Source organism: Trachemys scripta, chromosome 2 (genome assembly GCF_013100865.1).
Source record: "Trachemys scripta elegans isolate TJP31775 chromosome 2, CAS_Tse_1.0, whole genome shotgun sequence".
NCBI lineage: Eukaryota > Metazoa > Chordata > Testudines > Emydidae > Trachemys > Trachemys scripta.
The window spans coordinates 115048653-115075358 of NC_048299.1; the positions used below are offsets into that span (position 1 = coordinate 115048653).

At 41.3% G+C, this 26706-nt stretch overlaps 1 protein-coding gene across 1 annotated transcript in view; it reads right to left on the reverse strand.

Moving 5' to 3' along the window:
- GABBR2 (gamma-aminobutyric acid type B receptor subunit 2) overlaps positions 1-26706 on the reverse strand; it is an 835193-nt gene that overhangs the window by 386755 nt on the left and 421732 nt on the right. Inside the window, exons 6-7 of the mRNA XM_034761463.1 lie at positions 25643-25834; positions 22458-22694 (exon numbers count right to left, since the gene is read on the reverse strand). Of these exons, the coding sequence (XP_034617354.1) occupies positions 22458-22694; positions 25643-25834 (429 nt within the window). The remainder of the gene's footprint in view (positions 1-22457; positions 22695-25642; positions 25835-26706) is intronic.

Genomic DNA, 26706 nt, shown 5'->3' on the forward strand with positions numbered 1-26706 from the left:
GGGGGGTGCAGGGCAGAAGGCTGAGTGTGTGTGGGGGGTTCAGGGCAGAGGGATGGGGCTGTTGGGGTGCAGGGCAGAAAGCTGGCTGTGTGTTGGAGTGGGGGGGTTCAGGGCAGAAGGCTGGGAGGTGTGTGGGTGCAGGGCAGAAGGCTGAGTGTGGGGGGGGTTCAGGGCAGAGGGAAGGGTGTGTGTTGGGGTGGCGGGGTGCAGGGCAGAAGGCTGGGGTGCTCCCAGCCCCCTGCCCTGAGCCGCTCAGGGCAGAAGGCTGGAAGGGATATGCCCTGTTCCACCCCCTTTCCCCAGGCTCCATCCCTACCTCTCTCTGTGTCCTCTACGGAGCAGGGAGCACGCTGCCGCTCTTCCCCCTCCCCCTCACTAGGGCCATCAGGTGATTGGCCAGGGACGGAGAGGAGGAGGGGCAGGAAAGCACTGCTTGGGGAAGAAGCAGGGGAGGGGGGAAGCTTGGCTGCTGCAGAACCAAGCTTCTGCCTCCTGCCCCCGCAGGGGAGAGTGGTGGGGGGGGGGGGCTGAGTGGGGCTGGGGGCCGGGACCGCAGCAGGGACCTGCGTGCCACTCAGAATCGGCTCACGTGCCGTGTTTGGCATGCGTGCCGTAGGTTGCCGACCCCGGTCTAGTGAAAGAGGCAAAGGTGACATAGGATTGGCTCATTGACTCCTTGAGCTTTGTCTATGATGGTGCATCTCTGTACCTTAAATGCACGATTGAACCCTAAATTGATAATATTAAATAGATCTCAATTTAGAGGGTTTTTTTTACAAGAAAGGGATAGCTGAAAGTGGTTAGAGGGTGGCAAACTACTTCCTGAAGTGGATGAGCTCCTGGAAATAGGAGTATTGTAAAACTGCCACTTTTCCCTTCCAGCCTGATCACCTTGGAGCTGCAAACTCCCATTGGGTCTGAAACAGAAGTTGTGTCCTTTCCTTCTCATATCACATCACCAGTAATAAAGATTTTGAAGGATTATATTACTCTCTAAGTTACATCTGTGTCTCTCAATTAGGCCTCAGTAATAATTTAAGTCCATAATTCGAAGGCACTGGAGATTCAAGGGTCATCTGGGCTGGATGGGAAAGTGGGCATTATACCCTTTGGCTGTTTTTTCAGCTAGATCAACACAAACTGGATATAAGGCACAATTGTAATAGTAACTCTAATTAACAAATAGAAGATATGGGTAGATATGGGTCGATTCTTCATCATTTAAATGAAGACTGGATATCTTTCTAAAAAGTATACACTAGTTAATTCAGAAGCTGTAGGTCTTGAGTCAGGGATTACTATGTAAAGTTCTACGGCCTGTGTAATACAAGACGTCAGACTAGATGATCATAATAGTCCCTTTTTGACTGAAAAAAAAAATCTATGAATTTACTAGAAAAATGGTTATTTGCAGAGTTCATAGAATCATAAAAACAACAAGGAGTCTGGTGGCACCTTAAAGACTAACAGATTTATTTGGGCATAAGCTTTCGTGAGTAAAAACCTCACTTCTTCGGATGCATCATAGAATCATAGAAGTTTAAGGTTGGAAGAGAACTCAGGTGGTCATCTAGTTCAATCCCCTGCTCAAAGCAGGACCAACACCAACTAAATCATCCCAGCCAGGGCTTTGTCAAGCCGGGCCTTAAAAACCTCTAAGGATGGAGATTCCACCACCAATCTAGGTAAACCATTCCAGTGCTTCACAATCCTCCTAGTGAAATAGTGTTTCCTAATATCCAACCTAGACCTCCCACACTGCAACTTGAGACCATTACTCCTTGTTCTGTCAACTGTCACCACTGAGAACAGCCTAGCTCCATCCTCTTTGGAACCCTCCTTCAGGTAGTTGAAAGCTGCTATCAAATACCCCCTCACTCTTCTCTTCTGCAGACTAAATAACCCCAGTTCCCTCAGTCTCTCCTCATAAATCATGTGCCCCAGTTCCCTAATCATTTTCGTTGCCCTCCACTGGACTCTCTCCAATTTGTCCACATCCCTTCTGTAGTGGGGGGACCAAAACTGGACACAGTACTCCAGGAGTGGCCTCACCAGTGCCGAATACTGCTGACTCATATCTAGCTTCTCATCCACCGTAATCCCCAGGTCCTTTTCTGCAGAACTGCTGCTTAGCCAGTCGGTCCCCAGCCTGTAGCAGTGCATGGGAATTCTTCCTTCCTAAGTGCAGGACTCTGCACTTGTCCTTATTGAACCTCATCAGATATCTTTTGGCCCAATCCTCCCATTTGTCTAGGTCACTCTGGACCTTATCCCTATCCTCCAGCACATCTACCTCTCCCCCCAGCTTAGTGTCATCTGCGAACTTGCTGAGGGTGCAATTCATCCCATCATCCAGATCAGTAATAAAGATGTTGAACAAAATCAGTCCCAGGACCGACCCCTGGGGCTCTCTGCTTGATACCGGCTGCCAACTAGACATTGAGCCATTGAACATGTCGGTCTCAGGATATGAAAGAGACAGGGTGGGTGAGGTAATATCTTTTAATGGACCGACTTATGTTGGAGGAAGAGACAAGCTTTCAAGCTGCACAGAGCTCTTCTTCAGGTCTCCACAAACGTAGAGAAGAGCTCTGTGTGAGCTTAAAAGCTTGTCTCTCACACCAACAGAAGTTGGTCCATTAAAAAAATATTACTTCACCCATGCTGTCTCTCTTAGAAAAATGTTAATCATTCAGCCATGGATTATTTTATTTTCAGGGAATGGTAGCAGTACTACTGCAGTCTTTTAATCTTTATAAATTAACTGAAAACCATTTAAAATATTTTAAACACACTACTCTGCTATTTTTCTTCCTTTTACTCGGTGGTTGAACTGTTAATACTACCTGTTTTGGGACGGTGAGAAGGGCAGATCTTGTTAGTTAACTGGAGGGGATACTTTCAATCTCTCATTATGCTTCCTGCTATATTTTGCTTGACATTAATACTTCTACATTATCAGGGTTTTTTCTTTTAATGAGTATATGAATGATGCACTATGCATTTCAGTTTGTTTAATTCTGAAAATACTTGTACCCATGAAATTCTACCTCCCATTGTTTTATGAAGTGTAAATTGGATTGTCAGCCTCATTTACAGAATCATAGAATCATAGAAGATTAGGGTTGAATGAGACCTCAGGAGATCATCTAGTCCAACCCCCTGCTCAAAGCAGGACCAACACCAACTAAATCATCCCAGCCAAGGTTTGGGCAAGCCTCTAAGAATGGAGATTACACCACCTCCCTAGGTAACCCATTCCCATACTTAACCACCCTCCTAGTGAAATAGTGTTTCCTAATATCCAACCTAGACCTCCCCCACTGCAACTTGAGACCATTGCTCCTTGTTCTGTCATTTGCCACCACTGTGAACAGCCGAGCTCCATCCTCTTTGGGACCCCCCTTCAGGAAGTTGAAGGCTGCTATAAAATCCCCCCTCCCTCTTCTCTTCTGCAGACTAAATAACCCCAGTTCCCTCAGCCTCTCCTCGTAAGTCATATGCCCCAGCCCCCTGATCATTTTCGTTGCCCTCCACTAGACTCTTTCCAGGACTCTGCACTTGTCCTTGTTGAACCTCATGAGGTTTCTTTTGGTCCAATCATCCCATTTGTCTAGGTCACTCTGGACCCTAACCCTACCCTCCATCATGTCTACATCTCCCCCCAGCTTAGTGTCATCTGCGAACTTGCTGAGGGTGCAATCTATCCCATCACCCAGATCATTAATAAAGAGGTTGAACAAAACCGGCCTCAGGACCAACCCCTGGGGCTCTCCGTTTGATACGGGCTGCCAATTAGACATCAAGCCATTGATCACTACCCATTGAGCCCGAGAATTTAACTAGCTTTCTATCCACCTTATAGTCCATTCATCCAATCCATACCTTTTTAACTTGCTGGCAAGAATACTGTGGGAGACCGTATTAAAAGCTTTGCTAAAGTCAAGATATATCACGTCCACTGCTTTCCCCATATCCACAGAGTTAGTTATCTCATCAGATAAGGCAATCAGGTTGGTCAGGCATGACTTGCCCTTGGTGAATCCATGTTGACTGTTCCTGATCACCTTCTTCTCCTCCAAGTGCTTCAAAATGGTTTCCTTGACAACCTGCTCCATGATTTTTCCAGGGAATGAGGTGAGGCTGACCGATCTGTAGTTTCCTGGGTTCTCCTTCTTCCCTTTTTAAAAAATGGGTACTATATTTGCCTTTTTTCAATTGTCCAGGACCTCCCCCGATCACCACGAGTTTTCAAAGATAATGGCCAATTGCTCTGCAATCACATTAGTCAATTCCCTCAGCACCCTCGGATGCATTAGATCTGGACCCATGGACTTGTACATGTCCAGCTTCTCTAAATAGTCCTTAACCTGTTCTTTCACCACTGAGGGCTGCTCACCTCCTCCCCATACTCTGCTGCCTAGTGCAGCAGTCTGGGACCTGACCTTGTCTCTAAAGACCGAGGCAAAAAAAGCATTGAGTACTTCAGCTTTTTCCACATCATCTATCACTAAGTTGCCTCCCCCATTCAGTAAGGGTCCCACACTTTCCCTGAACTTTTCTTTGTTGCTAACATGCCTGTAGAAACCCTTTTTCTTAACCTTCACATCTGTTGCTAGCTGCAACTCCAGTTGTGTTTTGGCATTTATGATTACACCCCTGCATGCTTGAGCAATATTTCTATACTCCTCCCTAGTTATCTGACCAAGTTTCCACTTCTTGTAAGCTTCCTTTTTGTGTTTAAGCTCACTGAAGATTTCACTGTTAAGCCAAGCTGGTCGCCTGCCATATTTGCTATTCTTTCTGCATATCGGGATGGTTTGTTCCTATTCCTGCAATAAGGCTTCTTTAAAATGCAGCCAGCTTTCCTGGACTCCTTTCCCCTCATATTAGCCTCCCAGGGAATCCTGCCCATCAGTTCCCTAATGGAGTCAAAGTCTGATTTTCTGAAATCCAGGGTCCATATTTTGCTACTCTCCTTTCTTCCTTTTGTAAGGATCCTGAACTTAACTATCTCATGGTCACTGCTGCTCAGGTTGCCACCCACTTCTACTTCCCCTACCAATTCTTCCCTGTTTGTAAGCAGCAGGTCAAGAGGAGAACAGCCCCTGGTTGGTTCCTTCAGTAGTTGCACCACAAAGTTGTCCCCAACACTCTCCAAAAACTTCCTGGATTGTCTGTGCACTGCTGTATTGCTCTCCCAGCAGATGTCAGGGTGATTGAAATTCCCCATTAGAACCAGGGTCTGTGTTCTGGAAACTTCAGTTAATTGTCCACCTCATCCTCCTGGTCTGATGGTCTATAGCACACGCCCACCATGACATCGCCCTTGTTGCTCTCTCTTCTAAACTTAACCCAAAGACTCTCAACAGGTTTTTCTCCAGTTTCATACTGGAGCTCTGAGCAATCATACCGCTCTCTTAGATACAGTGCAACTCCTCCACCTTTCCTCCCCTGCCTGTCCTTCCTGAACAGTTTATACCCATCCATGACAGTGCTCCAGTCATGTGAGTTACACCACCAAGTCTCTGTTATTCCAATCACATCATTTGCTCAGTTTTCTTTTCCACCACCACTGATCCATTGTGTATATGCTCAGTGCCCATCTTTTCATAAAGGAAAACAGTTATTTGGTTGTATTAATTTTGTGTCTTCTCATATACACATGACATTTCAGTTTTTCCATTGAAGTTGGTTTACAAATACATATCTTTTTATAGGTCTCTCAAATAATAGTGTAATTGTACAGATTCCTTTAGAGAATCCATCATGTTTCTCAGTAGTGAGCCTCTTGACAAGAAAGCAGAAGACTGAAATTCAAATGCTTCCGTTTCCAAAGGACAGTTTCCTTAGAGACCATTTGGCCTTGCTTCAGAAATGGTCTCTACATCAACAGTGTCATACTCATAGAATCACATTATTAAATAACTGGGGATGAATGCCCACACAACGTACATTCGCATTCTGCATTCCCATATGGATTTCAGCCTCTGTGTTTTTTTCAAATATGTTTTTTCTAATCATCTTGCCATATGATATTTTCCATCATCTACATATACAGCTGAATTCACCTCTGAGGAAGACGAACACAAATAAAATGGCATTGGGAATAGCAAGCAGAAACTGCTGATGCGAAGACTTTTCATTCTGAGCTGAGCAATAAGAATTTTATCTATACTGCATATACATATGGTTTGGAAGTGCACAGAACGGTCTAATGCCCTGAATTGTGTTATACTTACAATTAATACACTGAAGTGAATGTGTAAAATTTGCATTGTGAGGTTACAAGTTTGTATATCAGTGACTTCAGATTAGATTTGTTCAATTTACAAACACTTCTCAAATGGCAATCCCTGTTAACTCAGTCTGAGTTCTGAAAGTCAGGCTGGGTTCTTTTTTCTTAAGTATCAGCATAAGTAATACAGTTTCTGCAGGGCCAAATTAAGCCCTTGTGAAATGCCCATGTCTTCAATTACGCACTTAAATTATCACTGAGGACTGAATGACACAGGTGTAAATGAGGGCATCACGTGCCCCGGAAAATCCTTTTTTTACTGGTGATGTTGGGTGAGACGGAAAGGGCCCAGCTTATGTTTCAGACCAAAGGGGAGTTTGCAGAGACGGTAATTAGAAAAAACTTTTTTTACTTGTACGTTTAGCATATTTATTATGGAAATCATTGAGTCACAAACATTGGGCCCCTTCATGACAACTGTACAGTCACTTTCAGAGCAGAATTGCATTTATGGCCTCCAGAGACAAATAAGAATGATAGCTATTTCATTCAGCAGCTCAGACTAACAATACAACCAGGACAAAGCTATTTCAAACTACTCAAGCACAAGATGAAGTCTCTACAGCAAGGTACTGAATGACACTGACACAAAATATACAAGCATTACACCTTCAGAATTGTCATTGGCAGATCATTGATCCTGAGGGCAGGACTTTGTTAACAAACAGTTTGTCAAAGCTAGTTGATCCTCTAGGGTTGCCACTCATTCCGGTTTTACCTGGACACTCTATTTTTTGCTCCTGTGTCCAAGTGCCATAGGGTTGCCATGTGCCCGGTTTTCAACTGGAAAGTCCGGTTGAAAGTCCTGGCAACCCTAAGTGGCACTCAAACAAAATGTCCCGTTACTGTGGGGTGGGGAGAGGTGCTGGGTCATTAACCCATGCCAGGCCCTGCTCAGCCAGGGTTGCCTCCTACATGCAGGCAGGCTCCTTGAGACTTGAGAGGAGTGAGAGATGGGATCAGAGCCTTGGGGGAAGAGGTGGGGCAGGGGCAGCAATTAAAAGGGTGGCAACCCGACCCTCTGGTTATCACTATACCACAAGTAGTAGTACAGTTTCAGTGGCATCTAGACAATGTTTCAAACACAATACCTTTAATAGCAGATCTAGAGGGAAGCAAAAGAGACTGCCCCATTTCCTGCTTCAACACCAATACATGAAGTCATAGAAATTGCATTTGGAATTGCAGGAAAGCAAGAAAGATTACACTTCTGCCTCCACATCCTCAAATACCTCCCAGTTTATTAGCAAAGATGCCAGAGCCCCAAAAACTCTGCTATAGCCCTGAAGTAGGGTCCTGCTCCAGCACTGCTCCTTCACTTGCCAACTGCATCTATAGGCTGCAATGTGCAGCACTAACACGTTCCTGGTTGAGCATTGCTTCATAAATGTAATATACCGCTTGGTATTTCTATTGAACACTGTGAAAAACTGAGTAGAGCTGATCAGGAATTGGAATTTTTGTTCCATGGAAATTCTGACATTAAAAAAAAATTTAAATCAGACTAAAAAAGTCAAAAAAGTCCTGCAAAAGAAAAATTTTGAAAAATTCCAATTCAGGACCATCAAGAACATTTTCTTTCAACAGTATCAAAATGTTTCCTTTAGACATTTGTAGCAAAATATTAATACGATTTATATTAATATACATTATATTTATATAAAATATTAATTTTATTATACAAATTTAAATGCACTCACATGAAAGTCAAAATGGAATGTTACAAGTTTTTCCCCTCAAAAACTTTTGTCAATATCAAGATGTTCCCATGCAACTTTTTAATTTTGACTAAACTGATTTTTTGGGTGGAATAGTGTTCTGTTGAAAAAAAATTAATGATTTCTATCATTGGCTATCTTTCCCAGTAAAATAAATATTCATGTGCTTCCATGTGAAGCCATTCATGTATTGCTTAGAATGAAATGTAATCTTCCAGTCTTCTAGAGGGCATAATTGTACTTTAAAGAAAAACATGTATGTAACCTCTCATTCAGTAGAAGGCTGTTCATTTAATGCACATAATTTATGACTCAGCCCATTGAGAAAGACTTCTATAAAGCAGCTGTAATTCTTTCTTAATTATCAGGTTTCCAGTGTTACATTTTGGAACAATTATATGCTATTTTCAGCATGTGCGAGAGTACAGTTAGCAATTTTATTGCAATTCCCTTGGAAATAAATAATCTTGCTCCAGTAGAATTCATCCAGTGCAATTTCCATAGATATGCAAAAGAAATGCTGTTGGTGGCATGTTCTTAACCATCATACAGTTTCCACTGCCTTGTATTTTGTTCTCAATTGCATTATCATTAGGGCCCCAAAAATTGCTCCTAATAATAAGGATAAAAAAATATATATATATTGCCATACAGATCCCCATCTGCTATTAACTCAATTGCATGATGTTATTTCAGGTAATAGGAAACCTTATTCAGTTGAGAACTGACCTTTTTATTCTGAAAAGAGTTGAAAAGCTACCTCACCACAAAATTTATCCATCTGTTTAATGCATATCTACTGCCACGTTGGTGAAGACAGAGTCTTAAATTCTCTCTGCAATTAGGGTGACCAGATAACAAGTGTAAAAAATCGGGACAGGGGTGGGGGGTAATAGGAGCCTATATAAGAAAAAGACCCAAAAATCGGGACTGTCCCTATAAAATTGGGACATATGGTCAACCTATCTGCAATATCTTTGGAGGACTAATGTGTAGAAAAGAAAATTGTCCCGATCTCCACATAGTAGTCTCAATAAATTATTGGCATTAGCAAGATCTATTGATTCCTGGTACACCTCTACCTCGATATAATGCTGTCCTCGGGAGCCAAAAAATCTTACCGCGTTATAGGTGAAACTGCGTTATATTGAACTTGCTTTGATCCACCGGAGTGCGCAGCCTCACCCCCCTGGAGCACTGCTTTACCGTGTTATATCTGAATTCGTGTTATATAGGGTGGCGTTATATCGAGGTAGCGGTGTATTTCATATATAACATATTAAAAAATAACCACAGAATGTTATAGTATAAGATCCATGCCCAAACATACAGCTAATCTATATATATGCCTGACTTTGGCCAAGAAATGCCATCAGGGGCATATAACTGATAAGAAAGGTAAATTTTGGACTATATAAGAACACATGGAAATTTTGCAACCCAAAAGTCAATAGCCAGGGTCCCTTCCTGAATAGGTCTTCAGGATTAAATGACAGATATTTAAGGTTTGGGATAAACTATTGCATTTTTCAAGGAGTTAGGAAAGTGTGCTTCTCTAAAGAAGACATTGCCAGTTTCATTTAGTAGTAGGAATAGATGTTCTTCTTTGTCATTAACCTGCTTGTACATCTGTTTCATAGGCTGTAACTTCAATATTGTTCAGGGCTTGAGCTATGGTAAGTGTGATGGGGCAAATTAACTCAGGGGTGGTAGAGTTGATTATATGATTTGGTCAGAAAGGAAGTTTTTTTTCCTTATTAGTTCCATATGTATTTTGCTAAACTTATCAGCAAAGTACAGTGACAGCTCTTCCCAGCAACTGATAGCTGGGTCAGTTGACTGGGCTATGCAGGCTCACTTGATATGCCAGTTCACTATGCAGAATAGTTCTGCTGGCCATGATTCTGCTGTCTTGATTTAAGAGAATTAGAAGGCTCTTATTGTGTCAATTACTACAGTGGCATGTAAATAAGTGTAGAATTGTTTGTGCCATTGGCATTTTAAATGTTCTGCCTGAACACTATATCACATATTTTCAGACACATTATTACTTAATAATTGGATTATTTTAAGGTGGTGTTTCCCACTTTTACAGGGATTGAGAAAATTAGAGTCTTTTTGTCTTTCAGTTTCTGTTTATTATGGGCCTTGGAAGGAGTTTTTATTGAATGAGAAGAGGTAAAGGGATACATTCAGCAGCAGAACAGCCAATTCAAGAATGTATAAATGTTATTTTTATTTTGTTATAATTGACCTTGCAACACTGAATGAATTTGGCTTAAGAAAGCCAAATATCCTTGTGTTCTTGGTATTGTAATGCCCCCCAAAGAGGAACAAAATCCACAAATGTATTAGATTACCATAACAATTAAGACCTTAATCCTGCAAGACGGTCCATGCAGGTGGACATTATGACAACATGGCGCTCTATTGAAGTTAATGGGGCTTTGACGGGCACAGAGGTTCACATCTGTAGATCTGAACACAGGATTAGGCTGTAGGGATTTATGTCCAGATATTTAAAAGCATTAGGCATTGTAATACTGAGCATCACAATATCTAACTGATTTATGAACCTAAATCTGATTTTCAGAAGGGAGTAGGCATTTAGGACTCTAAATCCCATTGATCCCTATGGGTGCCTAAATCCCTTTTTGAAAATGAGATATAGGCTCCTAAGTCAATTAGGCATTGTGACACTGAACATTCAATTAGCACAAAATTGAGATTTGAGAAAAAAATTAGTCAAGGATCCAGAGGAAGAAATTCTTGGATTGCCTAGACACCAATCCTAGCAGCCTGGGTAATAAACAAGAGGAACTGGAATTGCTCATTTATAAATGTAAATTAAATTCAGTTGGTATTACTGAAACCTGGTGAGATGATTCGCATGATTGGAATGTTAAAATCAATGGTAACCTATTTTGGAAGGATCGGTGAGCAAAAGGGGATGGTAGTGGCACTTTATGTCAAAAATGACATGACCTGTTTCTGAGTCATTGATTACTCAGAAGCCAATGATCCTAAATGTTTATGGATCCTAACATGTTTAACATATAAATGTTTATGGATCCTAGCTCAAAATGAGGTAATAATTGGTGTCTGCCACAGACCACCAAACAGCACTAGGGAACAGGATGAGTGCTTCTTTACACTTCTATCTACAATGTGTAGGAAAAAAGATGGTGATCATGGGTGACACATCCTAGAGGTCTTATGCTGCCGCTACTAAAACATTTTTGGAATTTCTAAACATCATAGATGACTATTTCCTAATTCAAAAATAGTTGCAACCAACACGGGGGAATTCTATATTAGACCTTGTCCCAACAGATAAAGAGGAACTGATCACAGAATTAAAAATAGATGGTAGCTTAGGTACAAGTGATCATGACTTGAACACATTTATAATGTGCAAACAGAATAAAATCCAGACCAGTAATATATAGACTTGTTACTGTAATAGGGCCAATTTTACAAAGCTGAAAACAATTATGAGCCAAATCAGCTGGAAGGAAGAATTTAATTAGAAAAGTGTGAATGATAATTTGAAATCATGTAAGAACACCTTAGTAGAAGCCTCAAAAGCCACAGTGCCACAATTGAGGAAGAAGGCTGTAGTGGTTAAAAAACTGATTTGGTTCAGAGGGAAGAGAAGGCAACTGTAAAAAAATAAAATAAAATATATAACTAATGGAAGAAACGGAAAGTTGATAGTAATAAATTATAGAAAATTGATCTGGGAAGCCAAGGGACACCAGGAGAATTCTATGGACAGCAGAGTTAAGGACAACAAAGCATTTTAAAAATATATATTAGTGAAAAAAAAAATCCGGACACTGGTATTAGTCCATTACAAGATGAAAATGGTAGAATTATCAATAATAATGTATAAAAGGCAAAAGTGTTCAATAAATATTTCTGTTCTGTATTTAGGAAAAAAAACAGATGATACAGTCTCATCATATGGTTACAACACTATTTCTATGCTAGTAGTATCTCTGGAAAATGTTAAGCTGACCCCACTAAAGGTGGAAATTTTTAAGTCAACAGATTCAGTTATCTTGCATCCAAGCATTTTAAAAGGCCTGGCTAAGGAGATCACTGGACTGTTCATGTGGATTTTCAATAACTCTTAGAGCACTGGGGAAGCTCCAGAAGAAAACGAATATTGTGCCATTTTTTTTAAAGAGTAGACAGGATAACTGAGGTAATTATAGGCCTGTCAGCCTGACGTCTACCTCAAGCAAGATAATGGAGTGGCTGATACGGGACTTGATTAATCAAGAACTAAAGGAGGGCAATGTAATGCAAATAAACATGAGTTTGTGGAAAAAAAATCCTGTCAAAGTAACTTCAAAAAAAGTAACTTGATATCTTTTTTTTTTTAAATGAGATTACAAGTTTGATTGATAAAGATAATAGTATCAGAGGGGTAGCTGTGTTTGTCTGAATCTGTAAAAAGCAACAGAGGCTCCTGTGGCACCTGACTTGCATCTGAAGAAGTGAGGTTCTTACCCACGAAAGCTTATGCTCCCAATACTTCTGTTAGTCTTAAAGGTGCCACAGGACCCTCTGTTGCTTTTTAAAGATAATAATGTTGACGTAATGTACTTGTACTTCTGTAAGGCATCTGACACGATATTATACGACATTTTGCTTAAAAAACTCAGATGATATCAAATTAACATGACACACATTAAACAGATTAAAAACTGATTAACTGGTTAACTGATCGGTCTCAAAATGTAACTGTAAACAGGGAATCATCATTGAGTAGGTCTGCTTCCAGTGGGGCCCTGCAAGGCCCTACCCTATTTAGCATTTTTGGAAGAAAACAAAATCACTTACAAAATTTTCAGATGACACAAAAATTGGGGAGTGGTAAATAATGAAGAAGACTGGTCATGGATTCAGAGAGAGCTGGGTTGCTTGGTAAACTGAGCTGAAGCAAACAATACAAGCTTTAATAAGGCTAAATGTAAATGTATACATCTAGGAAGAAAGAAGATAGGCCATACTTAGAGGACAGGGGCTCTATCCTGGGAAACAGTGACCCTGAAAAAGATTTGGGCATCATGGTGGAAAATCAACTGAACATGAGCTCACAGCATGACACTGTGGCAAAAAGAGCTAATACGATCCTGGGATGCATAAACAGGGAAATTTTGAGTAGGAGAGGTTATTTTACCTCTATTTGGCACTGGTGTGACCTCTGCTGAAATAATCTGTCCAGTTCTGTGGCCCACAGTTCAAGAAGGATGTTGATAAATTGGGGAGGATTCATAAAAGAGCCATGAGAACGATCAAAGAATTAGAAAACTTGCCTTATGATGATTAACTGAAGGAGCTCAATCTATTTATCTTGACAAAGAGAAGGGTAAGGGGTGACTTGATTACAATCTGTTGGCACCTACATGGGGAACAAATAATTAACAATGGGCTCTTCAATCTATCATTGAAAGGTATAACACAATCCAATGGCTAGAAGTTTAAGCTAGATACATTCTGGCTAGAGATAAGCGTAAATTTTTAATGGAGAAAGTAGTCTATAATTGGAATAATTTACCAAGGATTGTGGTGGATTCTCCATCACTGCCAATTTTTAAATAAAGAATGGATGTTTTTCTAAAAGATATGGTCTAGGAATTATTTTGGGAAAGTTCTGTGACCTATGTTATACAGGATGTCAGATTAGATGATCATAATGATCCCTTCTGGCATTAAAATCTAGAAATCTATTAATTCAGCTGTCATAGGGCAATCTCACCTGCTGCCCTCAGCTGGCAGACCACAGCATAACAATCACTCCTGCCTCAGTTTCCCCTTTTGGAATACCCATAACTCCATGCAAGTTTATCCTCTACTCCATCAACAGGATGAATTACCAGAACATAGTTCAAAAAAGTCCATAACAAAAGTCCCACACATGTAGTCCATTGCTTACCCCAGCGCAAGCTGTCATTAAAACTCAAGACATCCTGTTTCTTAATGCTCCATTTATCACACACCGGTGCTTTCAACTGCATCTGGACTCTGTCAGTCCTCTCCTCTCCTTGTATGAGGACTGCTACCCCAACCCTTCCAGCTGAAGTGTAATGCCACTCATCCCAACAAGCAACTTCACAGCCTCTCTTCTGGGGGCATCCCTGACAAGGGAGCATCCCTCACTTCCCCAGCCCACTCATGTTTTCTCTGGATCCAGGTGTCTGGTTCTGAAGATATCAGCTGGTAAGCTCCACCACTGCTCCCGTGCCTCTAGACCTCTCCGGCCCTTGGCTCTGGCTTTCTGGTTTAGAGCCAGCAGACAGCTCTCCCTGCTGCTGCTCCTCCTGCCTTCAGCCCTTCTGGCTCTGGCTCGCTGTCCTGTTGACACCAGCCAGCAAATCTCTCTTGCTGCTCTCCTGCCTTCTCCTAGGAACCACTGTTTCTGCTTCTTTCTGGCACTCCTCCAGTACTCTGGTCTCCATCACCTCTAACTTACCCATCCTTCCTGACTGAACCAGTCTGCTCTGACTCACTCAGACTCCATGTCACTCTAGTCTCCACTGATCTACTTACTGGCTCTATCTTTATCTCACTGAGTGTCTCCCCAGAGATTCTCCCCAATCCTTCATAGTTCCCAATAACTTGGTCAGTCTCTCTCTCTCCTATTGAGACTCTGCATAGATTCTCCCTGGTCCTTTATCGTTCCCAGGTGCTGTCCTGACTTCTTAATTGGCCACATGGGAGCACGTTCTGGCACAGGGGACCTGGACTGGCTTCATTTACAGGGGCCAGCTATCCTGTGACAACAGGACCGTTACAATGTCAAAGAAATTGGAAGAGAAATATCTACTTGGGAAATACAGGAAAACAGTGCTAAAGCACTTTCAAGAGAATAAAGTATATCTCTAATTTACATACAAACATAATGGCTCCCCATAGAATAATGTGTTAGAGTTGAGGTCTTGGTCCTTATCTACAAGACACTCAATGGTCTTGCTCCAGGACACCTGAAGGTGAAAAATGAGAACTGTATCTGACAGCTCTGTTCTTCTGGCAAAATGGAACTGTCCACTGCAAGTAAGGCTTGTCTGTGGAGGTGACAAAGTTTTTGCAGGGGCCAGGCAAAAATTTTGGAATGAAAATGAAAAACCACCACAGACCCCACCATCTTCTGTTCCAAGTGTAGTATGCACTTAGTCAATCATTTTTATTTTTTGCTATGTAAACACACATAATTGTTCATACCATATATTATATTAAAATAATTCCCTACATAATTTTCCCCTGGGGAGAGGAAGAAAGAATGAACAGATGTTGGTCATGTTACTTAATACACTACTGGAGGAAATTCAGATACTACAGAGATCAACACTAGATTAGAGCCTGAATAGAACAGATTAGTCTCCTTACATAGAAAAGATGCAAACTCTCAGGTGTCAATTTTCCACTCAGCTCAGACAGAGTGGGAAAGTTGGACTGTAGAAAGCCAATTACTCCAAAGCTGCCCAGCCCCAGTGCAAGTTAGAGATGCAAAGGTTTACAATTACAACATTTACTAGAAGACATGCATACAGTTATGTCCACATATTACTACTTTAGATTTCCAGAAGGAACACAGGCTTTTCAAATACCAAATGCAATCCTCTGTTCCATGGAGTATGGCATTCTTGTCATACCTGATGCTTCATAAGAAGATTAACTTCAGTAATAGAAAGTTAGCCAAAAATGAAAGTCAGACTCTGTGCCTCACTTCACTGCCTTTGCATGGGGCACATGTGTAGTGTATATGAATTGGGTAGCATCCCTTTAAATACTTTGTGAGCTCTCTGATGGTGCTCACTGTCCTGTGTTTCAAAAATCACCAGTACCCTGCCAGAGCAGTAGTGTATATACCTAACTAGGCCTCATATTTTGTATATTAGTTAGAAAACACAAATTTTTGGACCCTACTATGCCCATGTAGTTCTTTCATATTATGATTGTTGTGTAAAGAACAAAAGACACAACTATAGAGAAGTTCTCAGCAGGCACAGAACTGTCATTGCTAGGTCCTCCACCCCCCCTGCCAGCCTCCTCCAAAGTACAGGACAACTCTGGATGAGAGCTGGCTGGAAAACAACAATTCTGTTTAGTGAAAAAGTTTGAGATTTCAGAATTTGTTTTCATTCTGCATTAGAACAAAATCGAGACCTTTCAAAAAAATGTTCACAAGAACCCTTAAGAGAAGAATAGCCAGTGGTAAGGGCATGAAGTTGGGAAATGGAAGACCCAGGTTTACATCTGTTCTCCGAATCATACGGAGCAGTAACCTGAACCTGGGTGTCCCATCTCCAAGGTGAGACTAGTGCTCTCACCACCAGGCTAAAGAGTTAGTCTCTTTGTCTCTCAGAATATTTATTTATACAAAGAGAAATAGCTGCAAGAGGTGGGATTCCCTCAATCTCTCTTGCTGGAGCTGTTCTGCTATGTATAAATAATCAAATATTCATTGGGCTAGAGAGAGAGACTCTATAGCTTGGTGGTTAGGGCACTCAGTAGGGTCACCCACATCCCAGGTGAGTGCCCTCACCACTGGGTATTGACTATTCTGGGCTCAGCGGGGATCTCTCTCTCTCTCTCTCTCTCTCTCTCTCTCTCTCTCTCTCTCACACACACACACACACACACACACACACATAGACACACATGAGAAACCTTCATGATGAAACAGCAATTTTTCAAGGGGGGACCCGGGGGTTGTCAAAAAATTTTCAACCAGCTTTAGAAATGATAGAAAGGAGGAGAAGTGCCCAAAGTATGCTATGCTGTGGCTTTGCTCAGTGGGTGAATGGTGCCTTGGGGGCCATTACCAGCTGGCTCAGCGTAGCGAAGCCCCTAGACATACTCTAACCTATGCTCAGGCTGAGCCGGGCAGAGATGCAGAGAGCTGTAACTATTTCCCTGATCGTCTCCCACTTTGCATCACCAAGTATAAATTCAATGAAGCAGAGAATCTGGCCCACAAACTGCTAACAGGGTCTTCTTCTTCCAATGTACTGAGAATCAGATCACCTGTGGGAAGGACATGTTAAACTCAGAGTTTATATTTCAGAGAGGAAACAAGAACCATTGTTTATGGTTTTGCTCTTTTTGCAAGACCCCTTTTACTGTGTCCGTCTTTTGCTATCACTCATGAGGCTATGTCTACACTGTGGACCTTACAGTGCCACAGCTGTACCAATGCAGCTGCATTGCTGTAAGATCTCTGTGTAGCTGCTCTGTGTAAACCACCCCCAATGAGTGGCGGTAGCTATGCTGGCAGGAGAGCATCTTCCATTGACATAGCGCTGTCCACATCGCCGCTTTTGTTAGTGAAACTTATGTCAGTCAGGGGTGTCTTTTTTCAAACCCCTGACCGACAAAAGCCTAACATTGCTCAGTTAGTATAATGGGATAGTGTTATTTGATCAAATTATTTTCTTCTATTTCAAGATCTAGAATCCCATGATTTTTGCTATATTGAAATCTTTTTCTATGGCAGTTTAATATACTACTGATAAAAACCTGGACTAAACAAAAAATGTACATTTTATATGTAACAAAAGATAACATTAAGATCGTTGATCAAAATATCAGACTAAAAAGTACCTTGGCCTCTAATTGATAATTTTAGTTGGTATTGCCTTAGGGAATAGGTGCTGTTTTGATAAAAATAATAACTTAATTATACTACACAAATTGCCCTGACCAAGGTACTCATCACATTGAACAATAATTTAACATACTACAAAAACATTATAAAGCAACAATATTAATCACAGGTGGATAAGACATAATTAATATAAAAATCACATAAATGCTCAACCTGGCTGATGATGAAACATTGTCTCTTTTCCCTCTCAAAGAAACATAGTTCATAGATGAGTTTTCACTTTTTTATGTCTCTTCTGAGAATAGTTTAAAAATTAAAATGTCATGCTTCTTCATCTCAGATTAAATACTTTCCCTTCACAACCAAGACTGTGGTAATAAAATCTATCATTTTTACCATGATGTGCTGTCAAGATTAAACAAGAGGTGGACATGGAAAAGAGGGAAAGGAAAAACGAAGGGCCTGATATTCACTTTGTGATCTAATCCTTAGTAAGGTCACTGCCCCAGGAACATCCCAGGAGGGAAAATGCAACTCAGGGAATCACAGTCTCACTCCTGGTCACCCTGCTGCTCTGGGGAGGTGCAGGGTGACCAGGTGCAACAGGGCTACATTGCAGAACCACTGACATGCCACCAGGTGTTTTGGGGGGAGATAGAGCTCCACCCACTCAAAGTGGGGGAGCTATTGAGCATTAGTCATGCAGAGTTGAAGTCTATTTCCTTGTGCCGGTGACAAGATGGGCCCTGATCTGCTCCTGAGGTATTGAGAAAATGCTCAATTACTAGAACTTTTATTTTTGTCATAGGTTCATAGACTTGAGACATCTCTGTGCATCCCACCTGTAGATCTGGCTCTCTGACATATCCTCCTAGATGTCTCATCATCACCATCACGATTGCACCCCAACACCTGGCTGTTGCCTCTGACTCTCACTTCACTTCTGGACTCAGTATTGTCAACCGCAAGCATTCAAAAATTATGTCTGGCCTCCAAAATATCATGAGATTGACTTAAAATCATGAGATTTTAACATATAATAAATGTTGGGTTCTTTGTATTCATTTTCTGGCTTTTGAACTTTTTAGCCATCATGTTTACAAGTTTTTCTCCATGAGTGTTAGAAACTTACCTACATTTTAAACAAAAAATGAGATAATTTAAAATTATAACTGGGTTCAAAAAAGGATTGGATAAGTTCATGGAGGACAGATCCATCAGTGGCTATTGGCCAAGCTGGTCAGAGAGGCAACCCCATGTTCTGGGTGTCCCTGAGCCTCTGACAGCCAGATGCTGGGACTGGACGACAAGGTATGGATCACTAGATAATTGCCCTGTTTTGTTCTTTCCCTCTGAAGCATCAGGCAGTGGCCAGTGTCAGAAGACAAGATACTGGGCTAGATGGACCATTGGTCTGACCCAGCATGGCCATTCTTATGTGAGTCTCATGTAATCACCTGGCTACAGAAGCTGGGGCTTTAAGTGAAACGCCAAATATTGTGAGACTTATGATAAAATCACAAGAGTCAACAACAATGTGCGTCACACATCTAAGCCATGTCCATATCTTGCTGCTTTTTTCCATTGTAACAACTCTGGGATCTGGCCTTTTCTATCAACTAAAATTCTCATCTAGGCATTCATGATTTCTTGTCTAGGCTCCTGCAATATTCTCTTCTCTGGCCTCCCTGACCCACATTGTCTATTAAAAATACAGCTGCTATGATCACCTTCCTGGACCAATTAAATCAACTTCCTCTTTGGATGCCTTGAATTCACTACATTAAATTCAAGAGTCTTGCCCTCATCCTTAAGGGCCGTCCCTAGCTCTGCCCCTCTCTATTTATCTCCTCCCGCCCAAGTGCTCTTGTGCCCTCTTCCTTGCTGACTCTTATGCTTGCAGCACTTCCCCAAACTGATCCATGAAGCCATTACCCTCTTGAAATCCTTCATGCAACCAAACAGAGCCAGAGCTCCCACAACACTTTTGCAGGGGAGGGACAGGAAGTGAGACAACGTGACCCCACAACCACCTCCGAATGGCAACACGTGGCCCCAGGATCCTGTTCCCCACACCTTTCAGGGAGTGCCCCATGAAACAGCAGCTTCCCTAACTCTGGGCTAAGTGGGAGAAGAGAGAGGTAGGCAATCCTCCAGCTATCCCCTGGAAGCAGTACCTCGTACCTCGTGGTCAATTGCTTTGCTGGATAAGCAGCTTTCTCCTATTATCACTTACCCTTCCTTGTTCTACAACTTATGTGATAGTAATTTGTGTTACAATACAAGAGGTGCAGGGTTCAAACCCTGCTGATGATAGTTACAGTTGAATATCAAAGAAAATTGTATTTTCTTTTAAAAAGTAAGCAATTATGTACAAAAACCTTTGTTAAAAAAGTACCATTTCAAAATCAAATATCGGAACAATCTGATTTCAGTTTTCTGTACAATATTAATTCAGCCCTCTTCAGCACATGTATTATGATACCACCTTTAATTAAATTATCACATTTTTTTCCCACCGGACTCCCTGCCTCATTCAGTGAACAAGAATGAGTTAGCGTCAGAATTAAATTTGCATGGGCAATTGTAAATTCTATCATATCCAAACATTAATATTTTTCTTTTACATTGTAGCCTAAATAATATTCCTTGAACAGTTTTATTGTAATATAAGTATTTCCAAAATGGAATCTATCATAATGCTACAATACTTAATGATGATATTAAATAAAACCAATCCTGCCACTGACTGTTGGTGTGGGCAACTAGACACTTCCCCCAACATCATTTTTTGCCATATATGATTACCCTTTGTTTACGTTACTTCAACCTGTTTTGAATTCAAGTGATGAGTTAATATCTAAAATGATCAGAATTAATTTGTGCCCAGGCTGTGACAGGTTGTTAAGTAGCTGTACAGATTACCAGGGACCAGCCAAGGAGCCTTCCCATTTTCTATGTGTTCTATTCAAAACCACATGAAATGTGAAGTCCCTGTGTTCAGATAAGTGCAGGGACTGCTACCTCCATGCCACACCAGCAACCCACATTATCTTAAAAGTCCCCATTCCATATCTACTCACTTAGCATTACAGGTGCTAATCAGCAAGCATGCAGCTTGCCCAGGTGAGTGTAGTGGCAGGCTCTCTCCCCAGGCATGTTGTGGAGCTCTGGAAGATATTCATTCTGAGGCAGAGTATCTCCCAGAGATCCCCCTGGAGAGTACAGCTCTGTATCAACTCTGAATGTACATATGACAGTTTGCGAGACACACTATCAAATGACTTCTGAAAACTTAAGGTCTATATTCTGATCTGATTTACACTCCTAAAAGCCTGAAGCCGCTTCCCTGAAATCAAAAGAGTTACTACAGTTTTAAAGGGGTATAACTGAGAATAGAATTTGGCTGTAGATATATTGGGCTAGATCCTTGGTCCCACCAAAGATGCTTTGTGCTGCTCCAATAATGTAAAGCAGTCTTAAAGCTGGTTGAAATGGTTACCTGGGGAAATTCCTGAGTGGTGAAGGACTGGTGTAGCTAGCACCACACCGCTGTCTCCTGCCCCTTACCCCCACCTCTCAGCTATCCAATGTAAAGCATGTAGTGGGGAAAAGAAAGTGTTACAAGAACACCCCAGCATTTCATCAATCTCTAGCTGCTAAAATTGCCACCTAGAGTCTATTGCAGCTTGTACAACTTACAGACCCTTGGGGACACGCTGAGTTGTTCCTCAAGAATATACTGGTGTCTGGCAGCTCAAGGAGCCATAAGGCGGCATCATCATCTGAGGATTTTGACCATTACACTCACTAATTTTGTAATTCTAAAATAAATATATCAAATTTGTGTGGGATTGATTTTACAGATTAATGCTTTTGTTATTCTCTAAAAGTTTAGGAATCTTTCTCTTGATACTGTAGTTGTTTCATTATTTTACAAGACAAAACATGAAAGTTAGATTTTGGTAGTAACCCTGCACACAGATGCAGAGATGGAACTCAAGTTGAGTACTTCTCTTGCTGCTTCTCCATTTTAACCCCCACACTCCCAAGATCGACACTACATGTCCTTTTCTCCAATCTTTCACAAGCTCCCTGGTTTTCATTAGGTTTCCAATATGGTCGATAGATCAGTTAAGTCCATAAGGTACAAACTACTCAGCGCCAGGGTACCACTACTCACAAGTGAAGCAGCTTGCAGGACTTGGGCCTAAGTTCTTGGCTACTTCCTTTAATACCTCATGATGCATATCCTAACATACTGACATGTATATGCGTGAATTTTCCAAAAAATTGATGTATCTGCTCTTTATCAACACCTATTTCACCTTTGACTAGGAAGGGAAACAGAGTTATCATATATGAATCACACTGTGTACCACACTAAGACACATACTTTCTATAAGAAGAAATTGGCACAAAACCAGAAGCACTTGAATGCTTACCTAGTTACATATCAAACATAGATAATGCATCATGGATCAGATTCTCAGCAGCAGAGGATTTATCTTTCTTTGGAGCAGTCCTCCTGGGGCCAGAGTGCTACCTCTATAGCCTGTATCTGACAGCAATGAGGCACAAAGCTGCCACAGTGCACCGGGAGCCCGATTCAGCTAAGCGCATGCTTCAGTGCTCTGCTGAAGTGGTACAAAGAAGATCTGGCCCACATACCATTCAGTAAGTAAGGAGGACAGAAACCTCCCAAAACACAAGAATTGCACATATACACCTCCCTTTATTTTTCAACTATTTAAAAAATGTAATGTGAATACTTTAGATATTGACTTAAAAATATAGTGAATAAGAGCAGGTTAGGACTTACCGTTACACCAAAGAAGTTGGTTTCATTCATAGCATCCAGAAATATTTTGCCAAGTTTATGGTTTGTGTAGTTAAAATCCTCAATTTTTTGGTGTTTGTTTGTAGTGTTGAGATATTTCATTGCCCGCTGCAGTGTTTTGGCAATAACCCATATTCCATCATAGGCATAACCATGAAATTTACTGGACTGTCCATCTCCCCGTTTGTCATTATACTCCTTTTCATACTGCTGTGGCGTCTGTGGAGAAGGAAATAAAACTTCACGACATAGCTCAGGACTTCACAGATTTTGGGTCCTGAACCTTCATTTTTTAAGTGTCCCATTGATATAGAAAAGATTTTTAAGGCAAGCGCTAGGAAAGAGTTAAAACCCCATGAGATCATGCATTCTTATTAATTTCAAGAGTGATGGTGGGAGGTGGAGGGAAAGAGCCTAGAAAGAGATGAATATGTATTGCACAGGCTGTGTATATAAGAAGCACCCATTTTAAGTAATTTTACTTTCATACATCAGTCTTCTGTTCCAACGCATCCAGCATCCTGGGTTGCAAGCTGGTGATCCATAGAATTATCAAAGGGGAAGATTCTTCCTGATCTCTGTCACAGAGGTTGGGGTATGCCCTGAAGTGTGGTTTTATAACCTCATCATTTTTTCCTAATGTAAGTGATTTTTTTAAAAATCACAAAAGTGTCTAGGGTTTTGTTGTTATTATTGTTTTGTTTCAGAATCTTGCTAAGCTCTTGACCTGAGTAATAGCTTGTTGCAATGAGTTCCAGAATGGTAGCATTTTGCACTCAATCTGCACAGGTGTGAATGACTACATGAGGGCAGAGCAGTGGAGAATCAGGCCCATTTATTCATGGGTTGGGACTTCATGCATTATATTTTATACAGAAATAAATACACACAACACATTTTATGGGCCTGTCTACACTACCACACGGGGTCGATCTAAGATATGAAACTTCAGCTACATGAATAGCATAGCTGAAGTCGACGTACTTAGATCTACTTACCGCGGTGTCTTCACTACAGTAAGTTGACAGCTGACACTCTCCCGTCGACTCCGCTTGCGCGTCTCGTTCTGGTGGAGTACCGGAGTCGATGGGAGAGTGCTCAGTGGCCAATTTATCATGTCTGATCCGGCGGGTAGTGTAGACATGCCGAAAGTGTTATAAAGAACATCTTGAAAAGACAAAGAACCTTCAAAAATCATACACATGGTTATGTGATATGCAGAATGCCAGCTTATTTATCTATCTAAAATCTGGGGCGCATCCAATCCTGTGAGTCACAGAGGTCTAGTAAGGTTAACAATTTGCAGGATCAGGGTTTACCGAGTATAAATAATATATACAGCTAAGGAAGGAGATAGCAAAATAGGTTTCTAATGATCTGTCTGCCCACATAGTATCTAGTACTGCGGATTGTAATGTGGAGATTTTGTATAAGGCTTGTGCTTTACTGCCTTAAGGGTATGTATGTGTATCTGTCTGTAGGGAAAATCCAAGAACAAAGACAACAGGGAGAGGGATTTTATCTGTATATCACCCTGCAGAAGAGAAGAAATAATATCTTACGTGTTTTAAAATAGCATACTGGAGGAGAAGGATAATCATATCAGCTGCTATCTGAGTGCAAATAAGTAAATAATAAGGATGATAATTAAAAAGAAATGAACTGACATTGTTTAATCAGAATGTTAAAGTACTTAACATTTTTCCAGTAAATATCGATGTCAAGAAGTGACTCATGGAAAAACATGAGCACCTCTGATTAAAAAAGTGTTTGGAAATCTGGCAATTGCCAGTGGCAGCCTTAGTTCTAGGTCCAATAATAGGTGCTTCCTAGGGCACCCCACTGTAAGGGGCACCAAAAACATAGGATCTGGTTGCCCTCTGTGCCTTGCAGTTACCTGTAGTAATACTGGTGTGCTCTACACTCAACATCACCTTCTGAGAAAGGCTACTCAATAGCAGCACTGCTCTTCGGAGGCAGGCTACCTGCCTCCTAGCTGTGCCAGCAGCAGTGATTTCCTCCTCATTTGGGCCCTAAAAAATCTTTGGCCAGAAGAACAGTCTTCAGGGACACCCCAGAAGGTGGGAAGCGGGGAGGTGGAAATGAAATGAGTCATGGAAGAGGCAGCGAGAGACCTGGGAAAGAGGCAGGAAAGTGAGAGGACAACGTAGGAGGAAGTGGACCAGATAGGGAAATCTAAATGTGGGAGAAGGGAGGCAGAGAGATGGACATAAATTGGTTACAAAGGAGACTGGGAATGGTAGGTGAAACTTGGGGAAACCTAAGGAAGGATGTGGAGAAACGGGAGATTGGTTCTAAGAGCCCTAAGGATTCCTGTGCTTTGTAGACATTCATCCCCAGCAGGGGCAGCTCTATGTATTTTGCCGCCCCAAACACGGCAGTCAGGCAGCCTTCGGCGGTGCAGCTGCAGGAGGTCCGCTGGTAATGCGGATTTGGCGGCATGCCTGCAGGAGGTCCGCCGGTCCCGCACCTTCGGCATACCCACCGCTGAATTGCCACCGAAGCCACAGGACCGGTGGACCTCCCACAGGCACGCCGCCGAAGGCTCCCTGACTGCTGCCCCCACAGCGACTGGCAGGCCGCCCTCCTCGGCTTGCTGCCCCAGGCACGCGCTTGGTGTGCTGGTGCCTGGAGCTGCCCCTGATCCCCAGCATCGTGGGGCTGGAGGGGTGGGTCTGCTCCAAAGTTCCCAGCGCTGTTGAGAGTCTTTTTCAAGGGAAATGAAGCAGCAGACCCTTAGGAAAGGTCTGCAAGATGATGAGGAGAGGGCCGAGGGCTCGAGGGAAAAGAGAGATTGTTTAGGGATCCACTCATAGACAAGGGAGATAAAATGAGGGCAGGAGGAGAAAAGAGAATGAGGGTTACACAAAAACATGGCAGAAGAAGATGATTGTTGTGGAGAATCTGTGGTGAGAGATGAGGGATTGCTTAATGCTTGCTGTACTCTGACTATTTCTGTTAGTAGTTATTAGTCCCTCTCTTTCCTGATCACTAAATTCACCCAAAGACACAAAATATTAAAAAAAGCTACCCTACAATGTCTCTTTCTGTAGTTATCAAATTTTAAATAATTGACAGGCAAAACAATATGTACATTAGAGGAATATTTTTGAATGTTGCAAAGTAGTTGAAAGAAAGATACTAACCCGTCCTGATATGGTCTTTATCACTTTTGAACTGAGAGGTTCAAAATCCACTCCAATGTAACCTTCCATGGCAGTAAGAAGGTTTTTGCTGAGACACTGTGAAGAATTAATCCAAGATTCCCACCATGAACTTTCATACCACCCAGGAATGATCCATTGATATTTACTGCCATACATCTCCTCATCATAAGCCTACAATAATAATAAAAAAATCAGTAGACATTGAGCAGTTTACTGGTCAAAACACTTACAAAAAAACATCAGAAATAAAAGCTCTCTTGTTTAAGTTTCTACATAATGAATTTACTGCATATTTAAAGAATGCAAAAATATTTTAAATAACTTATTTTCTAACAGTGCAGATTTATTTCTTTTTTGTTTCCAAATTTATGTACATGAAGATAGCATTTTGGAAAATAATAAGTCAAAAGCTGTTCAAATCCAGTTTAATTAGAAGTAGAGGAACAAAAAAGTACTTGGTATCTAAAAGGCGGATGGGGAGAAGGGGGAGGGGGAGGGAAAGGAAGCTAAACACGATTGAGAGAAGTGGAGCAATTCCATAAGAAATCCTCTATAAGGTGGCTTTCAACCTCAGTCTGAGAAGAGTGGAAATAGATGAGTATGTGTGCATATGCACAAACATGCATTGTTAGTGTGAAACAGCTATATTAAACACAGTCAGTTTATTATTTTTTCTTGGGTGAAGCAGGCTTGATTTCAATTAATGACATAGTATCAGAGCAGAATGTAACCTTCTGCTGCAATATTGACATTAAAGTCTTATCAATTGATAAAGAATCATCCAAAATTGAAACAAGAATTAGGGAAAGAATATAACCAGAAAATCATAAGCCTGTAACCCAGAAGGCAAAAATTCACAATGTTTCAAATGTTCATGTTGTGATGTGATAAAATAAATTGAAGAGAAACATTAACTAGACATTTGTTTTTTGAGAAGTATGAAGCAATGGTAAAGCTTGTGGCATGGCAAACAATTTTTGCAGATATTCTCTTTTAAATAATAAACTATTTAATACTGAAATCTACTTTTCAAAACATTGAGC